At 38.6% G+C, this 24,867-nt stretch overlaps 1 protein-coding gene across 7 annotated transcripts in view; it reads left to right on the top strand.

The window, feature by feature from the left end:
• The window catches only part of LOC103722508 (G-box-binding factor 1-like), a 34,243-nt gene extending 9,653 nt beyond the window's left edge, over positions 1-24,590 (top strand). For 3 of the 7 annotated variants that reach the window (XM_008813096.4, XM_008813094.4, XM_039116742.1), the window contains 2 exons: positions 23,225-23,350; positions 23,840-24,590. In XM_008813096.4, the coding sequence (XP_008811318.2) occupies positions 23,225-23,350; positions 23,840-24,025 (312 nt within the window). In that variant the 3' untranslated portion in view covers positions 24,026-24,590. Of the gene's footprint in view, positions 1-22,078; positions 22,400-23,177; positions 23,351-23,839 lie in introns of those variants that run through there. The other 4 variants (XR_003388611.2, XR_003388610.2, XR_003388609.2 and 1 more) reach the window with 4 other exon arrangements.
• The last annotated feature ends 277 nt before the right edge of the window (positions 24,591-24,867 follow it).

Here is a 24,867-nt window from a genome sequence, read left to right as displayed (position 1 = left end):
GTGCATTGTTCTGTTTAGTCCTGTTAGAAGCCATGCATCTATCTAAACTAAGTTCATATCTATTCGCCATAGTAGGAAACAGGAATGAGATTATTTTTGAGATCTGAATTATGCTCATCTTAGTTAGAACTTAGAACTATGCTTAGATACGAAGTAGAAAACAAGGGACGGGATTATGTTCAAAGCTGAACTATGTTTTCTCATTATTATCTATCTTTGGTTCTGAATTATGTATCATTTTAAGATCTGTAGTAAAATTTGAAACATAAGAAACTACAAGTTATTCTCGAAAATCGGGTCATACATTCTTTCATCTCAATTTCTTGTACAAGGAAGAAATATCAATCTTTATCTGGTTCTTTGCTTCCCTTTTGTTCTCTTTATTTGTTTGTTCTCAAAAAATACTATCAATAACACATTTTACAGGAATTTCGTGGATACCACTAGTTTCTTTGTAGTAAATTTTACTTTTTTCGGTTTTACCAATGTCAATTTTGTTCTAGCCCTGCCCTACTTTGATCCTTTTCCTTATTAGAGCCTCTTTTAGATCTTTGTTGTGCATGTCCATGCCATCTAAAATGATCTTCATCACTTTGCCCTTAAGTGGTGCAACTTTTACATCTATTATACCTATTCCTCACTCTTTCCTAGATTTACAACACATCCATCTTAACATTTTTCATTTATTAAATTTATTTTGTTCATTTGATCCTATTTATTCTGCAATATTTCAAGCCATACAATATTTCAAGGTTTATTGCTTTTCTATAAATTCTTCCCTTAAGTTGACTAGGTATGGAATGGTCACCATGTCACTTTTAAAGTACCTCTTCCATTTCCTCCATCCGGTTTGAATATCGGTGGCTTTAGTGGTGTATATCAACTATACCATACTATACTGGTAGTCTGGTACCAGTAGTATCCTTATTTTTGAGCCTTATCGACCCATTGTGTATCTCTCCTGTTTTCCATGCTTACACCAAGAGGCATATTGTGTGACGGTATGGTAACAACTAGTTTGCACTATACAAGTAAGGTACCAATACAAGTACAGGTACTAGTACTTCAAAGTTCAAACGTTGCCCTTTTTTTTTTGTATGGTAGAACCTACATAGTGAGGCTGATTATTATGCTGTTGCTCTAGTCTAACAATCTTGATCGAGGGCTCATCTTCATTTCTATTTAAATTCGTGTTCCACATGCTATTTTTATTATATTATTTGTAAGCCCTAATCCTCAAATTTTTTCCTCCCCAAATTGAATTTAACATTTAATCTCGTCTTTTCATCAATCAATACTATAGCATTTGCAAATAACATGCATCATCGGACATCCTTTTGAATATCAATAACAAATTTACCCATGATTAGTGTGAAAAGATATGGACTTGGTCTTATTGCTTGGCCTAAGCCTGTCGTAACTAGTTTTTTCTTTTGAGCATTGCGATTACTTCTAGCACTTGTTGTTCTAGTCTACATGTCGATAATTTTACTTTACCACTAATGGACACTATTGCGGAAACTACCAAATTACTTGTTAGTTTGACATCCTTGTCTATCGTTTGTTTTTTTAAACCATATTAAATAAGAAGCTAAATGAGTGACTTCAATCGGTCTTTCATAGACTAAATTGGTTTTTTAAGACTGTCATCATTTTTCTTAATTATTATTCTATAACCTTTTTGCTTAACTTCATAGAGTGGTTGTAAGTTTAATCCCAAAATAATTAGGTGAATTTTATACATCATTTTTATTCTTATAAATGAATACCTTATACGCGTTAATGATTTGTCTTTTTTGGTTTTCAATACATTACAAATCAAGCTACGAAGTTACCCAATATCACCCTTTTGCATGACTTCAAAGAGTGGCTAATAAGTTTAATCCCAACATAGTTATGATAATTTGTGCATCACTTTTTTCTCCTTATACATGTCCAATCATTTGCTCTTTCTTTTGTTTTCATAAACCATATTAAATAAGCAGCTAAATGAGTGATCTCAATCGGTCTTTCATCTGGCCTTAATGCGCTTCGTTCTGACCATATTTGAGTTATTTATAATTTCCAAATTGGATCCGGAGAAACTAGACAGCTGCCTAATCGAGCCTATTTTATAGAAATTTCTTTACTAGATTCATTTAATAAGTTTTGAAAATAATTTTTTTATCCTTTTTTGAAACTATCCTCATATTTCACTAAAAATTTATTATCCACACCCTTAGTGTGTCTAACTTGTCTAGTATTTGTATCAAGTTCGCCGAATTAGTATCGGAACTTATATCGGCCGGTGAGCAGTTCTATAGGGTACAGGTACGTATCATATCAAGTTGGGGCATATCGAACCAAGGGGAGGGAGAGGGAGAAGAAGAGGGAGGAAGAGAGAGAGAGAGAGAGAGAGAGAGAGAGAGAGAGAGGGCCTTATGGAGAAGGGGAGAGGGAGAGATCGGTGGCGGAATCCCTTTCGAGAGAACAGTGGTGGAACCCTTTGAGAGAGAGAGAGAGAGATGAGGGCTTACTCGATGGTGTTGGTTGGCATCGAAGAGCGGAGATAAGCACCAGACGATGTAGAAGGGGGGGGGGGTGGGAGAGCGAGAGGGGTCGAACTCGTGAGCCCTCTCGAACCTTCAGCCAAATAGGGTGGGGGACGGTTTTATAAACAAATCTGAATGGTCGAACTTGTGAGCCCTTCTCTTTCTCAGTTTTTCTAACCCTCCTTTTCCATCTTCTAGAAGAAATGCAAGAGATAGCACAAAGAATGTGGGAAAGTCGAGGCAGAACAGCGTTTTTATAACTTTTTTGGATAAAAAATTGTTAAAAATTTTAACACTTGATGTCTTGGGTGATAGATTTGTGTTTGATTAATGTTCTACCTAAGCTTACGTAATATTTGGAGTCTCTTTCTTCCCTCTCACTTTTGGTTCAATCCCTTTTATTAATTTAATTGTGCTATTTTTTGGGGATATATATTCTCTAATTTGGACATATAAGAATTAGACAGATTTCAATTATCATTTCCAAAGTATCTATTAATATAGACATTGCACACATGCTTTGTGATTAATAATTATAAAGAGTGCCTAAAGTTGGCATGTGAGTTCTTGGAAATTTTATAAATATTTTCATATATATAATATACAGATCTGTGTATGGCTATATAATATTATAACATTAATATTTTCATATATCTATATAGATAAGTCTATGACTGTACAATATCAATAATGTCAATCTACTTATTAGTAATATTTTCATATATCCATATAGATAATTCTATGACTATACAGTATCAATAATGTCAATCTATTTATTATATTTTATAATGTTTTAATTTGTTTATTATATCATTATGACAATACCTCGACTCAAGAATAAAAAATTCTGTGGAACAAGGGATGCAAAATTGTATGGTTCGAAGTGTTGAGCAATAAAGAGAGTTCACAAAAATAGGTTGAGCGTGGTAGAAATGAGAATGTTAAGATGGATATATGGTAAAATTAGAAAAAATGTGTTGCCCAAGGTGACAAGCCAAGAGGGGGGGGGGGGGGGGGTGAATTGGTTTTTTCTTAACTTTAGTGCTTTTAAAACTTTCTTAGTTAAATGCGATGGATGCTTACTTAGGTTATTAGAGTGAGTTAAACTAATGCAAGAATAGAAAGTAAAGCAAGAGAGAATGAAAGCACAAACACAATCCAAACACAACAATATATAGTGGTTCGGTGCTCTCCTTAGCACCTACGTCCACTCCCCAAGCGTACCCTTGGGAATTCACTATAATCTCGCGGATTACAGTTGGATTGTTTTCCGGGCTCACAATCCAAAAACCTTGTTGGTTTTACGGGATCACCAACGAACCTATACAACTTTGGTTTTCCGGGTTCACCAAAAACCTTGTTGGTTTTGCGGGCTCACCAACGAACCTTTACAACTTTGGTTTTCCGGGTTTACCAAAAACCTTTGTTGGTTTTGCGGGCTCACCAACAAACCTTTACAAAGCATTCAAACAAATGAAAAGAAAAGATTTAAACTCCTAAATGAGCATATAGAACAATATGAGCAATGAAGAAGAGTTAGAAAGAAATTATCGCTTTGAAGTCGCTTGGCTCTTCTTTGTCAAGGAAGCTTCACTCTTCAATGGGGGAAGGAGCTTTTGATGCCTCTTTGAATCTGCTCAATCCCTTTCTTTGATTTTTGAATGAAGCTCTTGATGAAGAAGATTAGGGCACTTTTGTATTCTTGTGTATTCTTTGATAGACCTCTCAAAAGATATTTCTCTCTGATGAATAGTGCCCCTTTAAATAGCCTCCCACCTTCTTTGGTCAAGCCCCAATGGTTAGAATTCAAAAACTAGCCGTTACTGACCTTGGGAAGGACAAAAAGTACATCTGCAGAACTATCCGTTACTGTTCAGCCCGTGTTTGGGTCGGCTCAACCTGTCCTTGGGTCGACCCAACTTGGCCTTGGGTCGACTCAAACATTCCTTGGGTCGACCCTCTCAGAGAACACAGAAACATGAATTTCAACCTTCCTTCACTTGGGTCGACCCAACCATTCTTTGGGTCGACTCAAAGTTCACTTGGGTCGACTCAACTTCTTCTTGGGTCGACCCTCTCAGTAATTCCAGAGAGCCATTTTCTGTCTGTCTTTCTGTCTTCCATTTGGGTCGACCCTCTCAGGGTTTGGGTCGACTCAAAGTTCACTTGGGTCGACTCAACTTCTTCTTGGGTCGATCCTCTCAGTAATTCCAGAGAACCATTTTCTGTCTGTCTTTCTGTCTTGCCTTTGGGTCGACCCTCTCAGGGTTTGGGTCGACTCAAGCTTGGGTCGACTCAACCACTGTGTGGGTCGACCCTCTCAGTAAATCCAGAGAGCATTTTTTCTTTGCATTTTGAGGTTCTTTGGAGGTTGGGTCGACTCATGCCTACCTTGGGTCGACCCAACTCACTGTTCATTTGTGCTATTTTTGCAGGAGTGTGCCAGATGATTCCTTTAAGTCCCGGGGTCGACCCAATCAACCTATGGGTCGACTCAATTCACACTTTGCTGCATTCTCAAGATTAGATCCATCCAAATGAACAAGACCATATATATATTTTCAATTAAGCATATGTACTGAGAGTAATGAACTTATAAATGAAGTATCAATTTAACTTATAGCATGCTTTGGATAATTGTTTGTTAATCATCAAAATAACACTGTCATCCTCAATCTCCCCCTTTTTGATGATTACAAAATAAAGAGTATAAGCCTATTGATACTTGTCTTTAAAATCAGTTTATAAGAGGGATTAAATTTCTGAATTTCAGCTTTTCATATATACTTGTGAAATCTCCCCCTTTATCATCCAAAAGTTGCCAATTTGACTTTTTGAATGGCTCCCCCTTTCATTTATAATTTATTAGCAATGAAACTTCAAAAATTTTATGAGTTTCAGCTTATGTATCGGGGTGCGAGAGGAGCGTGCCAAATTCTGAATTTATATGTGCCAAATTCTGAAACTTGATAGAAATTTTTGATTTTGTGATTTTCATTGTTGCAAATTGCTCCCCCTTAGATATATAAGCTTTCTTATATGATTTTCAATTTGTTTGCCCATTTATTTCTCTTTTCTTTTCATAACTTCTTTACTCACTCTTTCTCACAAAAGTAATACTCTTTCTTCTCAAATGAAATACTCTTTCTTTTCTTAGAGTGAATACTTTATCTTTTCGTCTCCCCCTTTATATACTCTTTCCTTCTCTTCTCCTTTATATACTCTTTCCTCTTGTCCCTTTATATACCCTTTCCTTCATAACTTCTTTTATATACTCTTTCCTCTTCTCTTCTCCCCCTTTTTGTCATCATCAAAAACATAGATATGGGAAAAGATGCAATAACGAACAAACTTCAAACTTCATTGATCAAAATAGGAACATTTTCATATATTAATGTTCAAAACGATGAAAAGTACAATGTTCCACAATCAAGATTTAAAGGTATAAGGGAAAGACAAGATACATAAGGGAAAAAGCAAGATACATATAAGAAAAGGCAAGATACATACGAGAACTAGATTTCTAGCCTAGGCTCTAAACATAAATGCTAAAATCAGCCTAGGGAGAATCTAATGGCTGGGATCTAGTCCTCATCCGCCTAGCATAAGTGGCGAGGGGAGGTCGAGCCTGGTGAGACTGGGTCTGGCGTGGAGCACGTCGAGCTGGATGACTCTGTGCCGATATCTCTGACTCAGCAGCTTGTGGCACAGAAGGTCCATGTGTCTCTCTCTCTCCTGAGTGCTCCAATCTGCTGCCTCAGATCACTGATATCAGCAGACATGACATCCAAGCGGGCGTCCAATCGGCTCGTGAGCCCGTCAGTAATAGTCCTCGCCTGAGCTGACATGAGCTCTGTCATCCTGCTCCAGAAGTCATCCGTATCTGTCGGAGGAGCAGATGACGATGGTCCAGCCTCTGAGGGTGCAGTAGGATGATCCATAGGCTCATCCTCACCCTCTGGTGCCTCTCCCTCTGGTGCTTCACCCTGAATGCCTGCACCAGTATGTATCCACTGCCCGTTCACTTTCTCATAACCCATGCGTATGAGTGACCGTGCAGTGTACGTGTCTGTGGGTTGCAGATTCTTGAATGCTTCCTCCTCGAGAGGTAACCCATGCTGACGGAAGATCAATGTAAGTATCATGCCATAAGGCAATGATACCCTGTTGCTGCTTATTACCTTTCTCATTTGCCTCAATATCATGGCCGGAAGATTTAGGGGAATCCCCCTAATCATGCACTCCATAACTGCAAGATCTCGTTCTGAGATGAGATCGAATCTCCCGGTCTTCGGAAATAAAATTCTATTTATTATATTAAGCAACAACCTCATCTCGGCGGAAAGAGAACTAGCTATTACCTTCTGAGAGAAATCGAAGTTCTCATTTTCCATGATCAGCTGAAGAGCTCTCATTTTGTTATCTGATCTTTCCGGAATAGCTCCCGTGCAAGGTAGGTGTAGAAGCTCACTCAAGCTCTCCTCGGATACACGGATCCGAACCCCTCTAACATCTGAAACAAGCCCTCCCATACCAGTCTTGAGGAAGGCGTAGAACTCTTGGACTAACCCGGGGTATATCACCACATCAAGGGAGCAAAGATACTCCCATCCTTGTCTTTGGATCCATTCCCAAATTCGAAATCCTTCTTGGTTGAAAAACTCCGAATGGATCCTTCTTCCGGTAGTAACCGGCCTCCCTGCAAATCTTGCAAGGAGCACTGAGGGGGAAGGAGGAGGAGGGACCTCCGCACGTGCCTCACGTGGTGGAGACACGGGAGAAGGCTCGGTAGGGCGCCTTTCCTCTTGTTGGACTCGGCTCACTCTTCCGGATCTTTTGGCTACGGCTCGTTTGGGACCCATTTCTCCAAGATCTTAAAGAAATCTACTGTTTGGAGGAGTCTAGTGGAGATTGGAGAGTGGGGACAAGGATTTTCGGAAGAAGACAAAGGGCAAACAGTGCCCTAGATGAGCTCTCGGGCCCCCTTTTAACAGTGGGGTCCCGACGTTGGGTCGACTCAAGAATTTTCTTGGGTCGACTCAACGTTGGGTCGACCCTTGTTCTGGGTTGGGTCGACCCAAGTGCAGAACTTGGTTTTCTCTCCCTTTTTGCTTCTAAAAAGTTTTCCTCGCTTTTAATCCTTATAAGCTCCTTATGGGACATTGATACATGAGTAAGAAATTTATAGACAACAAATTTGACTCATGTTTCATGGGATTTTTGAAGTTAGAAGAATGTATCATGAGACTACTAACTTCCTTTCATATTCATTCAATAAAAGGATCACATATACCTAATTCCCTTCTGAGCATACAGAATCTATCTTCACTCAGTGGTTTTGTGAATATATCGGCCAATTGTTTTTCCGTGCATATATGCTCAATGCATACATTTCCATTTTGCACATGATCCCTAATGAAATGGTACCTTATTTCTATGTGTTTGGCCTTAGAGTGCTGAACTGGATTTTTAGTGAGATTGATAGCACTCGTATTGTCACACTTAATAGGAATATTTTCTAGTTTAACACCATAGTCCTCTAGTTGTTGCTTGAGCCATAATACTTGAGCACAACAACTACCAGCAGCTATGTATTCAGCTTCGGCTGTGGATAGTGCTACTGAATTCTGCTTTTTACTAAACCATGATACTAAATTGTTTCCTAAGAATTGGCATGTGCCACTTGTGCTCTTTCTATCTAATTTGCATCCGGCAAAATCTGCATCTGAGTATGCAAGCAAATCTAGACATGAATCTCTCGAGTACCATAATCCAATGGTGGTGGTTCCTCTTAAATATCTAAGGATCCTCTTAACTGCACTTAAATGTGACTCCTTAGGATCCGATTGATATCTAGCACATATCCCTACACTAAATACAATGTCGGGTCTACTAGCCGTAAGATAGAGCAAGGATCCAATTAGTCCTCTATAGAGCTTAATATCTACACTTTTCCCTTTTTCATCCTTGTCTAGCTTATTAGAGGGATTCATTGGAGTGCCAATTCCCTTATGATTTTCATTACCAAACTTCTTCAGTATTTTCCTTGTATACTTAGTTTGATGAATGAAAATACCTTCTTTGGTTTGTTTGATTTGTAATCCTAAAAAGAAGCTTAATTCTCCCATCAAACTCATCTCAAATTCTCCATGCATTAAATCAGCAAATTCTTTGCATAGAGTATCGTTAGTGGCACCAAAGATTATGTCATCTACATATATTTGTACCACTAGTAGATTTTTGTCCTTTCTTTTGAGAAATAGAGTTTTATCTACATTTCCTCTACAAAAGTCATTATCAATGAGAAACTTACTTAGTCTATCATACCAAGCCCTAGGTGCTTGCTTTAATCCATATAATGCCTTATGCAATTTAAACACATGATTTGGTAATTCATGATTTTCAAATCCTGGAGGTTGTTCTACATATACTTCCTCTTCAATAATACCATTTAAAAATGCACTCTTCACATCCATTTGATATAATTTAAAGTCCATAAAGCATGCAAATGCTAGAAGTAATCTTATAGCTTCTAATCTAGCTACAGGAGCAAATGTCTCATCATAATCTATTCCTTCTTCCTGATTGTATCCTTTAGCTACAAGTCTAGCCTTATTTCTTATAACTACTCCATTTTCATCTAATTTATTTCTAAATACCCATTTTGTTCCAATTACTGAATTATGCTTTGGTCTTTCAGTTAATGTCCATACATTACTTCTTTTAAATTGATTTAATTCCTCTTGCATGGCATTTATCCAGTTAGTATCTTTTTCAGCTTCTTCATAAGTTTTAGGTTCTAATTGTGAAACAAAAGCAAGATAATCATTTAAATTCCTAAGAGAAGATCGAGTTCTTACCCCTTGAGATGGATCACCAATAATTAAGTCTTTGGGATGTCCATGTGCATACCTCCATTCTTTTGGCACGTCTTGGGGTTGTGGTGGCACGCAATCTTCTCCCTTATCTTGATTTGGCACGTCATCTATATTCAACTTTTCAAAGTCTATAATTCCTGTATCATCATCAACAATACTTTCTTTCCTAGCAGACTCACTATCAGACTCATCAAATATAATATTGACCGACTCTTCCACTACTAAGGTTCTTTTGTTGAATACTCTGTATGCCTTGCTAGATGTGGAGTATCCTAAGAAGATACCTTCATCTGACTTGGCATCAAATTTACTTAAGTCCTCCTTGCCATTATTTAAGATAAAACATCTACATCCAAATACTTTAAAATATTTTGCAGTTGGTTTCCTATTGTTCCAAAGTTCATAAGGAGTTTTCTTAGTTATAGGTCGTATTAAGACTCGATTTAGAATATGGCAAGAAGTGTTTATAGCTTCAGCCCAAAAGTACTTTAGAAGATTTGACTCGCACAACATTGTGCGTGCCATTTCTGCCAATGTCCTATTTTTCCTTTCAACAACCCCATTTTGTTGAGGCGTTCTAGGTGCTGAAAATTGATGTGATATTTCATTTTTAGTGCAGAATTCCTCGAAGTGTTGATTTTCAAATTCCGTGCCATGATCACTTCGAATTGCTACCAATGTGAGTTTCTTTTCATTTATGATTTTATTGTATAGTTTCAAAAATTCTGAAAATGCTTCATTCTTATGTGCCAAAAATAAAACCCATGTGTACCTTGAAAAATCATCTACAATAACTAGTCCATACTTCTTCCCTCCTAGACTTGTAGTTCTAGTAGGTCCAAATAAATCCATATGTATGAGTTCAAATGGTCTAGTTGTTGAGACTACATTTTTCGATTTGAAGGATGACTTAGTTTGTTTTCCCAATGAACATGGTCCACATATTTTGTCTTTTTCAAAAGTCAATTTTGGCACATCTTTTATTAACTCCTTCTTAACTAGTTTTGATATTAATTCCATACTAGCATGTCCTAGTCTTCGATGCCAAAGCCAACTAGTTTCATTTTTCTTTTCTTCATTAGTAATTAAGCATAAACCATTTTTCTTGCCTAATTCTTGAAGATCTACTAAATAAATATTCCTTTGCCTTTGTCCTACAAGTACAATACTATTATCTTTAGGATTTGTGATTATACATACAGATGCTTCAAATGTAACTTTAAATCCTTTATCACAAAACTGACTTATGCTAAGAAGATTATGTTTCAAACCTTTAACTAATAAGACATTTTCTATAAAAACAGATGGAGCAATGAAAATTTTACCCTTTCCAATGATATACCCTTTACCATTGTCTCCATAGGTTACTACTCCACCATTCTTTGGTTCCAAGGTGACAAATTGATCTTCGTCACCAGTCATGTGTCTTGAACAGCCGCTATCTAGATACCAACGTTTTTCAACTTTGTCAGCTGCAAGACACACCTGCAATCAAAATCAAGAAGAAACTTTAGGTACCCAAACTAAGTTGGGTCCTTTAGGGTTAGTACTCCATGTTCCTTTTGGAACCCAAACTTTTTTGAATTTTATCTTTTGATTATTACTTGATTTGTTTTGACTAGACTTTCTAAAGTTACATTCATATGCTCTATGTCCTAACTTATTGCAATAATAACAAGTAATATTTTCATTTTTAGCTTTTACAAAAATATTCTTTAATAATTTTTGTTTTCTATTTGTTTTATATCCTAAACCGGCCTTATCATATACAGCTTTTTGGCTATCAAGAATCAAATTTAATTTGGTAGAACTAAGAGTAAATTTATCTACCAAAGTTTTATATTTTTCAGCATCTTCTTTTAACTTAATATTTTCAGCAATTAAGTTCTTGGTTTCATTTTCAAGTTTCCTACTTAATGTTTCGTAGTTATGAGACAGTTTTATCTTATCTTTAATGAGAGATTGATTTTCTTCTTTTAGAGCTTTGTTTTTATTAATTACTTTCTTATGTTCTTCCATGAGTTCTAAAAATGCATCATGTAATTCATCAACAGTAAAATCACAGTCAAGTTCAGAATCTACCTCATCGTCATTGGCCATATGACATATTTGGGCCGTGTCTTGATGATCTTCGTCCTCCGAACTTGATTCCTCACTCTCACTCCAATCGGCCATAAAATTCTTCTTTTTCAATTTTCTTGCCATCCACTTCAAATCTGGGCAATCTATCTTATAATGCCCGGGTTTGTTACACTCATAGCAAATGGGAGTTTCTTTCTCCTTTTCTTTGTCCTTACCCTTTTCTTTGCTTGAGTTACCTTTAATGAAGGGCTTCTTTTTATGGAATCTATTCTTACCTCTCATGAATTTTCTGAATTTTCTCCCAAGCACTGCCATCCCTTCTTCATCAATATCTTCATCATCATTTGAATCTTCCGATTCAGTTTGTTGTCTAGGGGTGGTAGTCTTTAGGGCAATAGGCTTTCTCCTCTTGACCTCATCTTCTGAATTTTGCCTCATTGTCAACTCATAGGTCATGAGTGATCCTAGAAGCTCCTCTAACTGCAGTGTGTTGAGGTCCTTTGCTTCTTGAATAGCGGTTACCTTGGCCTCCCAATTCCTTGGTAGAGACCTGAGAATTTTACGCACCAAATCAGAGTTAGAATAAGACTTTCCTAAACTCTTAAGCCCATTTATAATATCAGTAAAACGAGTAAACATATCAGTTATGGACTCAGTAGATTCCATTTTAAACAGTTCATACTTGTGTACTAATATGTTTATCTTAGACTCCTTAACTTGATTGGTCCCTTCATGTGTGACCTCAAGTCTATCCCAAATTTCTTTAGCGGTGGTGCAAGTGGATATTCTATTAAATTCATTTACATCTAAAGAGCAGTAAAGTATATTTACAGCTTTTGCATTTAACTGTGCTAATCTTCTATCATTTTCATTCCAATCCATTTCTGGTTTGGGTATGATAGTGCCCTCTATGTTAAGTGTGGGTGTGTGAGGTCCTCTAGTGATGATTTGCCATAGTTCATAATCTGAGGCTTGAATGAATATCCTCATTCTGGCTTTCCAATATGTGTAGTTTGTGCCATTAAATAGAGGAGGTCTATTTGTGGATTGTCCCTCACTCATTGCACATCCCACTTGGGTTGTCATGATCTTTAACTCTTGATTGTTAGATCAATGAGTACTATTAGAGCACCTTGCTCTGATACCACTTGTTGCCCAAGGTGACAAGCCAAGAGGGGGGGTGAATTGGTTTCTTCTTAACTTTAGTGCTTTTAAAACTTTCTTAGTTAAATGCGATGGATGCTTACTTAGGTTATTAGAGTGAGTTAAACTAATGCAAGAATAGAAAGTAAAGCAAGAGAGAATGAAAGCACAAACACAATCCAAACACAACAATATATAGTGGTTCGGTGCTCTCCTTAGCACCTACGTCCACTCCCCAAGCGTACCCTTGGAAATTCACTATAATCTCGCGGATTACAGTTGGATTGTTTTCCGGGCTCACAATCCAAAAACCTTGTTGGTTTTACGGGATCACCAACGAACCTATACAACTTTGGTTTTCCGGGTTCACCAAAAACCTTGTTGGTTTTGCGGGCTCACCAACGAACCTTTACAACTTTGGTTTTCCGGGTTTACCAAAAACCTTTGTTGGTTTTGCGGGCTCACCAACGAACCTTTACAAAGTATTCAAACAAATGAAAAGAAAAGATTTAAACTCCTAAATGAGCATATAGAACAATATGAGCAATGAAGAAGAGTTAGAAAGAAATTATCGCTTTGAAGTCGCTTGGCTCTTCTTTGTTAAGGAAGCTTCACTCTTCAATGGGGGAAGGAGCTCTTGATGCCTCTTTGAATCTGCTCAATCCCTTTCTTTGATTTTTGAATGAAGCTCTTGATGAAGAAGATTAGGGCACTTTTGTATTCTTGTGTATTCTTTGATAGACCTCTCAAAAGATATTTCTCTCTGATGAATAGTGCCCCTTTAAATAGCCTCCCACCTTCTTTGGTCAAGCCCCAATGGTTAGAATTCAAAAACTAGCCGTTACTGACCTTGGGAAGGACAAAAAGTACATCTGCAGAACTATCCATTACTGTTCAGCCCGTGTTTGGGTCGGCTCAACCTGTCCTTGGGTCGACCCAACTTGGCCTTGGGTCGACTCAAACATTCCTTGGGTCGACCCTCTCAGAGAACACAGAAACATGAATTTCAACCTTCCTTCACTTGGGTCGACCCAACCATTCTTTGGGTCGACTCAAAGTTCACTTGGGTCGACTCAACTTCTTCTTGGGTCGACCCTCTCAGTAATTCCAGAGAGCCATTTTCTGTCTGTCTTTCTGTCTTCCATTTGGGTCGACCCTCTCAGGGTTTGGGTCGACTCAAAGTTCACTTGGGTCGACTCAACTTCTTCTTGGGTCGACCCTCTCAGTAATTCCAGAGAACCATTTTCTGTCTGTCTTTCTGTCTTGCCTTTGGGTCGACCCTCTCAGGGTTTGGGTCGACTCAAGCTTGGGTCGACTCAACCACTGTGTGGGTCGACCCTCTCAGTAAATCCAGAGAGCATTTTTCCTTTGCATTTTGAGGTTCTTTGGAGGTTGGGTCGACTCATGCCTACCTTGGGTCGACCCAACTCACTGTTCATTTGTGCTGTTTTTGCAGGAGTGTGCCAGATGATTCCTTTAAGTCCCGGGGTCGACCCAATCAACCTATGGGTCGACTCAATTCACACTTTGCTGCATTCTCAAGATTAGATCCATCCAAATGAACAAGACCATATATATATTTTCAATTAAGCATATGTACTGAGAGTAATGAACTTATAAATGAAGTATCAATTTAACTTATAGCATGCTTTGGATAATTGTTTGTTAATCATCAAAATAACACTATCATCCTCAAAATGGATTGAGAAATAAACATATTAGAGGAGCAGCAGGATTTGTACAAAATAAAAAGAGTGATGGAAAATCAATTGGAATGATATAGACTTGTATAACGAAGATCTAAGAATGCTCCAATAAGGAGTGGTATTTTATTGTGTGCTGAAGGTTGTAACAAAAAGAGAGGAAGACTTAACGTAACAGAGATGAAGGTTGGGAGGAAGGATGTGGACAAGCTTAGAATAATATTAGAGGTAGCTTTAAATAGAAATATTTGGCAAATGATGATCGACAATACCAACTCAAATAGTTGAGAACATGGTATGTTATACTGTACTGAATCGAATGTTACCGGACGTATCGTACCATACCGGTTCAGTACTGGTACATGGTAGGTGCGGCGTACTGATATTCGGTATGCCTCCGTACCGTACCTTACCGAACAATAATAGGGTGGCACCAGTATGGGGCTCGATACCGAGACGGTGTACGTTGGTTGAGAAAAAGCTAGATGGTTATAGTGATGGTCCCATCATTATAACTGCATGGTTTGTTTTTAATTAACTCGATAGTTGAATCGATGGCCTGCCTGCTTTTTTGGTTCAACAAATGGCCCAAGTTTTGGCACTGCATACTTTATGTTGTATCCTATACCACTTATCCTTACATGCTTAAAAGTGCCACTTATTATTGTCCTTTCTCCCTCTGATATACCTTCGACTGATCCATTAAATTTTCTATAAAAAATGCCTTTCTTTTCCTTCAGACTTGTTAGCGAAGCATAAGCACTGACTATATTTAATAATATCATCATCTAGGACTAAATAGCTATTGGTCAATTAGCTACTTGTTTATTTTTGCAATTTTGGTGACTACTATTCGAGCTCTATTTTTATAATCCTTAACTACATATATGATCTAAGAGGATTGTCAGACTTGATGTGGACCACTTTGGGCCACTATGGGTAGGGCTGAATAGGGTCCAAAAGTGAGATTCACTACATTGGGAAGCCAAATTGCGTGCCAAACTTTCGGAGGCCATAACTTAGTCATATGATGCTCGATTAAGGTGATCTCTTTTTCAAAAAAAAAAAAGGATAACTTTCAAGTTTTACGATGTGGCTTTACCATAAAGGGTACAATGTGGATATCGATCAAGGCCAAATTTCATTGTTTGGGCTCCGAAATGGATAGTCAAATCAATTTTTTTTTAGGACTTTGACTTGGTGTATCTTCTATTCCAAAAAGAATTAAGTAAAGCAATAGAAGGCAAAGTCGATGTAGGAGTCGAGATTTACCTTCTATAGGATTTTAGCTTTTCGAGTTTTTTTACTCTAGTCATGTCTACTTTAGGAAAATAGTCTTGTTCGAACTAGGAGAGGAATCCAACTTGAATTATATAAGGACAAACCTCACTATTATAAATAGAGGCCGTGTACCTCAGTTTTTGGATCATCAATGAAAGAAAAGGGAATGTAAACCCCACTTTCATAGATCTTTTTCTACTTTTTTATGAATTTTGAGAGATTCGAGTTGAGCAGGTTGAGAAAATTTTTTCTTCTTTGATCGGATCAAGTTGGTAACAAAGCTTCAGTCCTCTACATCTGTGGAGGTTTTAGTTTATGGTTCAGACGTGCAAGTGATACAAGTAGACCGGAGAAGGGCTATTTGTGCTAAAGTACATCGAAGGATAAAGGCAAGTATGACTAGTTTTACGTTGATGGATGATGAGATAAAGGGAATACCTTCAACACAAGCACTGACAACTCTTGTAGCTATCTTTCACATTTGGAGATGGGATCTACCATCCAATGAGGAGGATAAGCAACCTACGGGCACTCAAAATTTCTCTTTTCAACCCTTCAAAGTTGAAGCTCAAATCGAGATCTCTAGATATGATGGAACTATCGATGCAGAGAAGCTGAATACTGGTTAGACCCGTTAGAGACCTACTTCACTATCGATGGATATCCTAGTATTCATAAGGTAGCTTTTACCTGCCTTAAGCTTTTCAGTCATGTCCTTACCTAGTGGAATTTGTTTATAAGGAATGATATCTCTAATCTAACGTAAAGTTAAGGATTTAATCAAGAAGCAATTCTACCTAGTTGGTCATAAGGAGGATCGGTGGATCAAGTGGCAGTATCTGCAGCGGAAGTATGATTAATCTGTCTAAGACTTCACCATTGAGTTCCACATGCAAACTATTTCACTCGAGATCTCTATCGATGATCATGTGATTCTCATGAATAAGTTAGAGGCCTCAATAAGAGCATCTAGAAGAAGCTGAAGCACTTCAAAGTTGAAGATATCATCGAAGATAGTGTGAAGTATGGTCTGTTGTGCTGGTACCGGGCATTAGACCAGTTGCCCGACAGCTACAGGCTCGTGCCGTGCTGGGTATGTACCGACATAGTAATGGAGGCGGGGGAGAGGGTGAACGGGAGGGGAAGAGAGAGAGAGAGAAGGGGGAGAGGGAGGGAGGGAGAGAGGAGGGTGGTGGAGGCTGGTGCCCGGGCAGGAGGCGGAGGCCGCGGGCGGGTCCCATGTTTCGTTCGAAACAGGGTCTCTCCCTCTCCATTTCTCCCCGCTCGCTCTCTTTTCCTCTCTTTCCTTCTCCCGCAATGGGTTTTGTTTTCGTTGTGCAGTCGGGACCAACTCGGTCTGCCGCCGAGACTGACTCGATCTGCCGTTGAGATCGTCTGGTTTAGGATGGTTCCGCCGATCCTAGTATGAAGGCTATGGGGATTGAGGAGAAGAATCGGTCTAGGGAAGGCAAGAAGGGTGTTAAGTTTAGGAAAGGTGGAAGATTAGGTCAGAAGGTGGAGTAAAGTAAGAGCAAGCCAACCACTATAAGATTAGTGGGCACATTAAGTAGAGGTGTTGGAGTCTTCATGCTGAGTTGCAGCCAAAGAAGTCGAAGGAGGATCCTAAGAAGAAAGAGGAGGTCCTCAATGTGCCAGAGGAGCTACTTGTGCTTGAGCAAACAAATTCAAAATTGAGTCTAATGATAAGAAAATTTGAGACATCAACTGAGACAAACCTAGAGGCGTGAGAGAAACTCTTCAACTTGAAGATTCAGCTGAAGCATAGCATTATTGATGTTATTGTAGATCCTGAAAGCTAGAAGAATCTCATATTTGAAAGTTTGGTTCAAAAGCTAAGGTTGCACATCAAGCCTCATCTGCATCCCTGCCCTCTCAGTTGGACTCAGAAGGACGTTGAGTTGAAGATCACCAAACATTGTATCTTTAAATTGCAATAATTGAGAGGTATACTGACGAGTTGATATGTAAAATCGTTTCTTTGGATGTTTATCAGTTCATCATTGAGTATCTCGTACCTTTGGGTTTGAAATGCAGTCTTGTATAGGTGGTAGAGGAAGTATCAATTCATATAGGACGGGAAAGAGTTCATGATCAATGCTTCTAGAACACAAGAAAACATAGACTTTGCAATCGTTGCCCAGGTGAAGTGACTTGTTAATGCTTGCAATAAATTTATGATGATGAAACAAGAAGCCGATACCACTTATGAGAGGTCAAGCTCTCGCCTCTTGGTTTCACCGATTAATCAACCGAGATTGAGATTGAGGGAAGTTATTATCGCCATGGTTGTCGTCAACAAAGAATGATGGCAAGGAATGTCCCTACCATAGAGTCGAGGTGCAGAAGTGGGGCGAGTGATTTGCCAAGATTCAGGAGGCAAAGGAGACCAAGGTCAAGAAAGACCATTGGCTGCGGACTGTGTCATCAAGAGAGGCCACAGGAACCAGGTGTGGGAGGATTGAATCTTTCTGGATTGGTTGAAAGGGTCAGCTTCCAAGCAAAGCTAAATGGTTCATCCGTGAGATAGGAAAGCTGACATTTTCTTATTTTCACTTCTAATTTTGTAGGAGTTAAATCCTTTACACAAGGAGTGCTCCGATCCAGGAGGAGCACCAGACTCGATGTGGACCACTTTGGCCACTACGAGTAGGGCTGGAGATGGTCCAAGAGCAAGATCCGCCATATCGGAAAGTCAAATTGCATGCTAAACTTCCAGAGGCATAACTTGGTCGTACGATGCTTGATTGAGGTTTTTTTTTAATAAAAGAATTATATAATTTTTCGAGATCTATGACATAGATCTAGTGTTCATCTAGTGTTCAGGGCCAAATTCTACTGTCTGGGTCCCGAAATGAGCAAGTCAAGCCGATTTTTTTTTCCTAAAAGACTTTGACCAGACATACATGAAGAATTAGGTGGAGCAACAGAAAGCAAAGTTGATGTAGGAGTCCAGATTTACCCTCCGAAAGATTTTAGCTTTTTTATGTTGATTTTCGCTAATGATTATTTTTGGGAAAGCTAGTCTTGTCCAAATAATAAGAGGAATCCGACCCAAATTGTGCAAGTGTGAACCTTACTGTGATAAGTAGAGGCTATATACCTTAGTTTTTAGATTATCAATTAAAGAAAATGAGAGATGTAAATCTTACTTTCACTAATCTTTTTATACCTTTTTCAATTTTTTTGAGATATTCGAGTTGAGTGGGTTGAGGAAATTCTTCTTCTCCCTTATTAGATCAATATAAAAGCTTATAACCATCACTGCTATCCTTCAGAATTTCCATCTCCTACTATGTGGCTTATATGGAGAGAGAGAGAGATGACTAGGCTAGACTAGTCAAACCTTGATCCGGTCACCTCTGTTGCTGTTCAATCGTCATGCATCTTGAGGCATTCAGACCTTAATAGGTTCATTGCATCAGACTAAGAAAGAAAGAGAAAAGCATTAATTAATAGGATGAGATGCGCCGCTCATGCCCGCGCCCATCCCTTGGGACACGCCTCGTTCATGCTCTCTTTCTCTCTCTCCCTCTTTTCTTCACCCTACAGAAATAAACACTAAGGTGTCCTGGGTAAACAGTGACCCCCAAAACGATAAACACCTAGTCTACGAGAATAATTACAAATGTCACAGAAAACTATCTAGCCACACTAGGTCAGATGAGGGCTACCTTATAGCAGACAACAACAGACCAGGATAAATAGAAAGTTTGAAGGAAGTAAACCCTAATTGCTTGAAAATAAACGCTAACTTGCTGGAAGCAAACACTGACTCTACATACATAAATACTGAGGTGTTCATGATAAATACTCATCCTTAGATGATAAACACCTATTTTGTGGAAATAAACACAGTGGTAGAAAGAAACAGAAAAAGATCTGGCCTGGGGTGGGGGGTAAGGGAGGGAGAGGGAGAGAGGACCAGAGCATGTGGCATGGGCGTGGACGGCGCGCCACGTCCCATCCCATTAGTACATGAATGTTGTACACAAGAGGGGAGAAAAAAGCCATGAGTGCCATCCGATCCCATTAATGCTGTCTATTTTTATTTTTTTTGGATGTAATGATGAGGGGCTGCTGTTAACAGCCGATTTCCAAGCTTCAAGATGTGCGCCGATTGAATGGCAGCAGAGACGACCGGATTCGGGCTTGGCTACACTTGAGTATAGCCTAGTTCATCTCTCTCTCTCTCTCTCTGTATATATATTTAATAAGGCATTGCTTTCACTCCAATACATACATTATACACACTTGCATGCTTTTTTTGTGTGTAAAGAAACCTATTGCTGTTAGGATCAGGCCTAATGCAACCCCCATTGGAAATATAGGTATTGACTTTTACCTTGTCAAATAACCAGCTTATTATTAAAATAAACAAACAAAAGAGAAATATCTACAGCTCTCTGTTGACATCGAATATATTTCTGGTCCAATAACCTATCATTTTTTTTTAAAAAAAATCCTTAGTACCCAAATTGTCGTTTCAATCTTCTTCTTTTTTCTGAAAAAAATATATTTTGAATGACAAAATTCCTCTGTTATATTGAAGTATTATGAAAGACAATCAAGCACATATTGACACAAGCAATTTACATTTGATGTGTATGTTATCGTTATTTATTTTTGTAAGCTGTTTGCATTTTATAATATGCTCAACATAGTTAAGCAATTTTTTTTGCATAACTTAACTATGGTTGTTATATAATCTAGTGTAACTTTAAATACAATGTTTGAACAAATGAATATCTTTTCCACTTTCTATGAATGTATACACCTAACACATGCTACATGTACGTCCCTTGGCTACATATTCTACTTGTGTCAACTGTCAATTCATAAACTACTTTTGATTACATGTTGTTGTACTACAAATCGTATATTATAACGATATTGCACATGTATACAAACTAACTTATCTAACATCAATGAAAATATCATAAGACTCGTGCAAGCCATCATGGTATATGCACATTCACTAACATTATTATGTTGAGTGAATAATAGTTTCAATATATACATTGCTCGTATTTTATGGGCTGATGAGCTTAAAATCAAGAGGGTAACTTTGTCCTTGAAGAGAGTGATTTACTATCACAAATTTCTGAACTTCAGAGATCTAAAAAGTAAGTTTAAAGGTCCTACTTACACCTAAAAATAGTCGCAGGTCTTGTTATGGACCTATAGATAATATTTCTAATAAATGCGCTAGTTCTCTCTCTCTTCCCCTCCTCCCCACTGGCTCCACCTGCTTTTGTCCCTTTTTTTTTTTTTTGTTCTCGTATCTTTTTATTTTGGTATGCTGTTCCTATATCTTTGGAAAAAAGATAATTAAAACCTACTTGTTGTAGCAAATCCTTCAGTTTAAGGGAATGGCTTATGTGTGCATGCACACTTCAGTGTGTTTGATGGAGAGAGAGAGGTTAACATTGCATGACATGATGGGTGTAAATTACCAGGTAGTACTATTAGGGAGGACAAATGTGTACATTGTTTGGGGTCGACAAATAAAGAAGATAATTTGAGAATGATGCAACATGAAAACACATTAGAGCCAGACTAAAGATCAGTTCAGTAATCAATAGTAATATATATTTATACACACACATATATATTAATTATTAGATAGCTTATTCAGTAAGATATTCATGAGCAACACAATGAACTATCAGGAGAGAGTGATAAAACAAAAGAAAAATGACAACAATCATAGGACTAGTGTGACTTTATCCTTGGTTGCTTAAAATTAGAGGTGATCTATCATGTTGAGCTTTGAGAATGATGCAACATGAAAAGACATTAGAGCTAGATTAGAGACCAATTGAAGTATGTATTTGTGATTGTTAACTAGCCTATGGAGTTTGATTTTTATGGCCAAATCATGATACACCTAAAGATGAGATTGCTGTGCCGGATGTGTGGTAAAACGTTGAAGGATATGCCAAGAACAAGTGCATTCTGAATGTGCATGAACTGCACCAATTGGATACGAAGTGGTGAATTGATTCACAAGATGTGGTCATTTGTACTATATTATAATGGAGAGGTCAGCTTACACTCCTGCAAAGCCTGAAGCCTCGCGTTTCCCATGAAAAAATGCGAACGGAAATTTCCAGTTTTCCAAAGCACACCTGCTACACCTTGAAGGATATGCCAAGAACAATGCACACCTGTTACACCTTGAAGGATATGCCAAGAACAAGTACGTTCTGAATGTGCATGAATTGCACCAATTGGATGATAAGTGGTGCATTGAATAACAAGATCTAGTCATCTCTCCTATACACTATACATGATGGGATAGGCTTGGAGGCCAACTTACCTCCAAAGCCCGAACACTAACATTGCCCCTGCCCCAACCCCACCCTCTGTGCGCGTGCCCCTCAACCCATTTTTTTTCAAAAAAGTTATATATCAGAATTTTTTGTTTTGTGATGTGCAGTTGTTGCCCACCAAAAGAAAAGAGCATCTTCCCTGCATGCTCTGGACCCACCACACCCAACACACGCACACAAGGTGCTTGGCTGCCCCCCTGCGACCTTATCAGTTGAATTAGAGCCATTCATAACCATGTCCAATGCATGTGCTGGACTCCAGTGCGGGATGAAGACTGATGAAGGCCTTACTAGGATGACAGGCTTTTATTTATGTCAAAGGATACATGGAAGAGTCAGAAATCTGGTAATGACCATGAATGTAGCTCTCAATATGAATGAAGTGGCAAAGGGGAGGACTATCATAAAGCTGACTTTATGTAGTGAGGGTAAGGCTTGTTGGTTATGACTACTGTAATATCACGTTTAGAAATTTGTCTTTTTGTTTGTATTGTTGTACAGCTAGTCTCTCTCATGATATGGTTTACATGACTCATAAAAATGATGCTATCAGTGTGTGAGATGCCATTGTTTTCCTAAACTAAATAGTATTAGGTTCTTCTTCATGATTACCCTTGTGGAAGCTGGGTATATAATAGAGCTGATCAAAACCCGGGCCGGGCCGGGCTCGGGCCGAGCTCTACAACAGAAATTAGGCCCGATGGCTATGCCCAGGCCTGGCCCGGCCCGACTGTCGGGCTTAAATTTTTGTCCAGGCCCGACCCGACTTTATAAATCTGGTTCTAGGCCTGTCTAGCCCGGCCCGACCCGATAGGCCCGACCCGAGAGACCCGATTTTTTCTTTGTTTGAAATCTGAAAATGGACCAGAATGGTCCGACTAGGCCTGGCCCGATTTTTTTGGTCGGACCGCTTTTCTTGCCCAGGCCCGACCCATGGGCCTTTTTTTAATGCCCAAGCCCGAAAAATTTCGGGCCGGGCTGGGCGGGCCAGAAGGCCCATGATCAGCTCTAGTATATAACTATAGTGAGAGAATTCCTGATGTTTCCCGTTGTTCCCATTCTTTTTGGCAGTTTCTTTTATATGAGCTACTCGTCATGAAGTGTTATATCAAGATAACTGTATCTTTTGTTTTGATGGCACTTTTTGCCTCTTTTCTTGAAGTGCCATTTGGATTTTTAACTTTTGTGTTCTTTTCTTATCTTAAGCCAGAGTTGCTGGGACCTAATTGTCTTGCTCTCTTCTCTTTCACCAGCAAGAATGTGAGGAGCTGGCAAGGAAGGTGGCTGAACTGAAAAATGAAAATAGTGCATTAAGTGTAGAGCTTGAAAATCTCCAGAAACTCTGCAGGGATCTGAAGGCAGAAAATGAATCATTAGAGGTTAGCTACTTTTCTTTTTAGTCTTCTTCTCAGTCTTCTTTTACCTTAAGTCAGACTAGATTATTATTTTCATTTGTCATTAAACTGTTATCTATTGGAAAGAATCCTTTAGGTCGCAGGAGTATTATATGCTATAATATTGCTGTACTATTAACTGCAGTGAATCATTGGAACCTAATCTTAATGTCATCGGAAGAATTTTCAAAATGTCTCTGCATCCCTTCTACATGCGGATCACTATGACATGCTGTTCGCTCTTTCAGATCAGCTCCTCCTAAATGAAAAAAATTTCCACATCCGCTGTCCCATAGCAATTCCTCTGTAGAAAACCATGCTTCTTACTTCTGCCTGACGTTTGTCCTTGTCCCCTTGTTATGATGCTTGTGTTGAAATGATCCAATCTTGCCTTTAACTCTCTTCTCATTATTTTAACAGAATTCCACTGCCTTTTGGAATAATTCCTCAATCTAAACCTATTTATTGCAACAGGAAGGCTTGACTCGCTTCTATGGGGCTGGTGTAGCTTCTGCTTTAGGCATCAAAGGTGAGTCATCAGCAATGCCATCAGTTGGTGGAGATGACAGTGGCCATGTTCATCGAAGTCCAGTTGATTCCAATCAAAACACTGGAAAGTTCTGTACCGGCACTGGTAATCCTGAATCCACATCGAGATGAATTTAAACCTTTTATTCCTTAACCACCATCTTAGGAGCCTTGACACTTTCTGCGCATGGAGAGGGTATGTAAAGCTGCCGACATGCATAGGTAAAAGATACTCGAGCTTTTCAGTCTTTTCAGAGTTTACGGGTCGTCGAAGATTACAGAGGCATTTTATGGATTGATATAACAATTTTTTATAGCTCTATATTAGAGTTTTTTTTCCTCTTAACTAGTTCGCTAACTATAATTACTAAAAAAAGTTAGCTAATTCTGATGAAAGAGAGAATTCCTCCCGTGTGTAAACTTCTTTGGAGGGAAACTTTTCTGCTTGTTTCGTTGTTCTCTTTTGGTGTGAAGGAAATCTTATATGAAAACTTGTCTATAGTTAAAAGTTTGAACCGGCATTGGTCCCAGGTCTCTGGTACAAACACCTAAGAGACAGTGCCAACGGACAAGCCGGCACCTTGATAACTGTTTGAAAATGTGTAGTTTTTCTGATAATCTTGAGATTCATGTATTTAGAGGATTGTGATCAAACTTAAATTGCTTGTATTTGAATTCCTCACCTATCTCAGCAAGATACTTGTCCTGTTTATTCTTTTCCATGTGGTCGGGATCCAATCTGTGTCTTCCTACTACTTTAATCTTCCAAGAAGATCAGACCTGTTAGCTTGTCTGCCCGCTTCTGGAAGAAAAAGTTTGTCATCGGGTTAAAATGACTCCAGTAGATGCATGCGATCAGAATCCAATCTCCTCGTGGATGATGTCTGAATGAGAGCACCAGCACTTATTTGGAAGCATCAAAAAGCTTCAGGAAATGCATTACAGGTTCAAACATTGATTCCTTTAAAATGTAT

This window comes from Phoenix dactylifera, unplaced genomic scaffold (genome assembly GCF_009389715.1).
Source record: "Phoenix dactylifera cultivar Barhee BC4 unplaced genomic scaffold, palm_55x_up_171113_PBpolish2nd_filt_p 000130F, whole genome shotgun sequence".
Lineage (NCBI taxonomy): Eukaryota > Viridiplantae > Streptophyta > Magnoliopsida > Arecales > Arecaceae > Phoenix > Phoenix dactylifera.
Note: the sequence above shows the minus strand (reverse complement) of the source record. Positions and strands in the feature narration are given on the sequence as shown.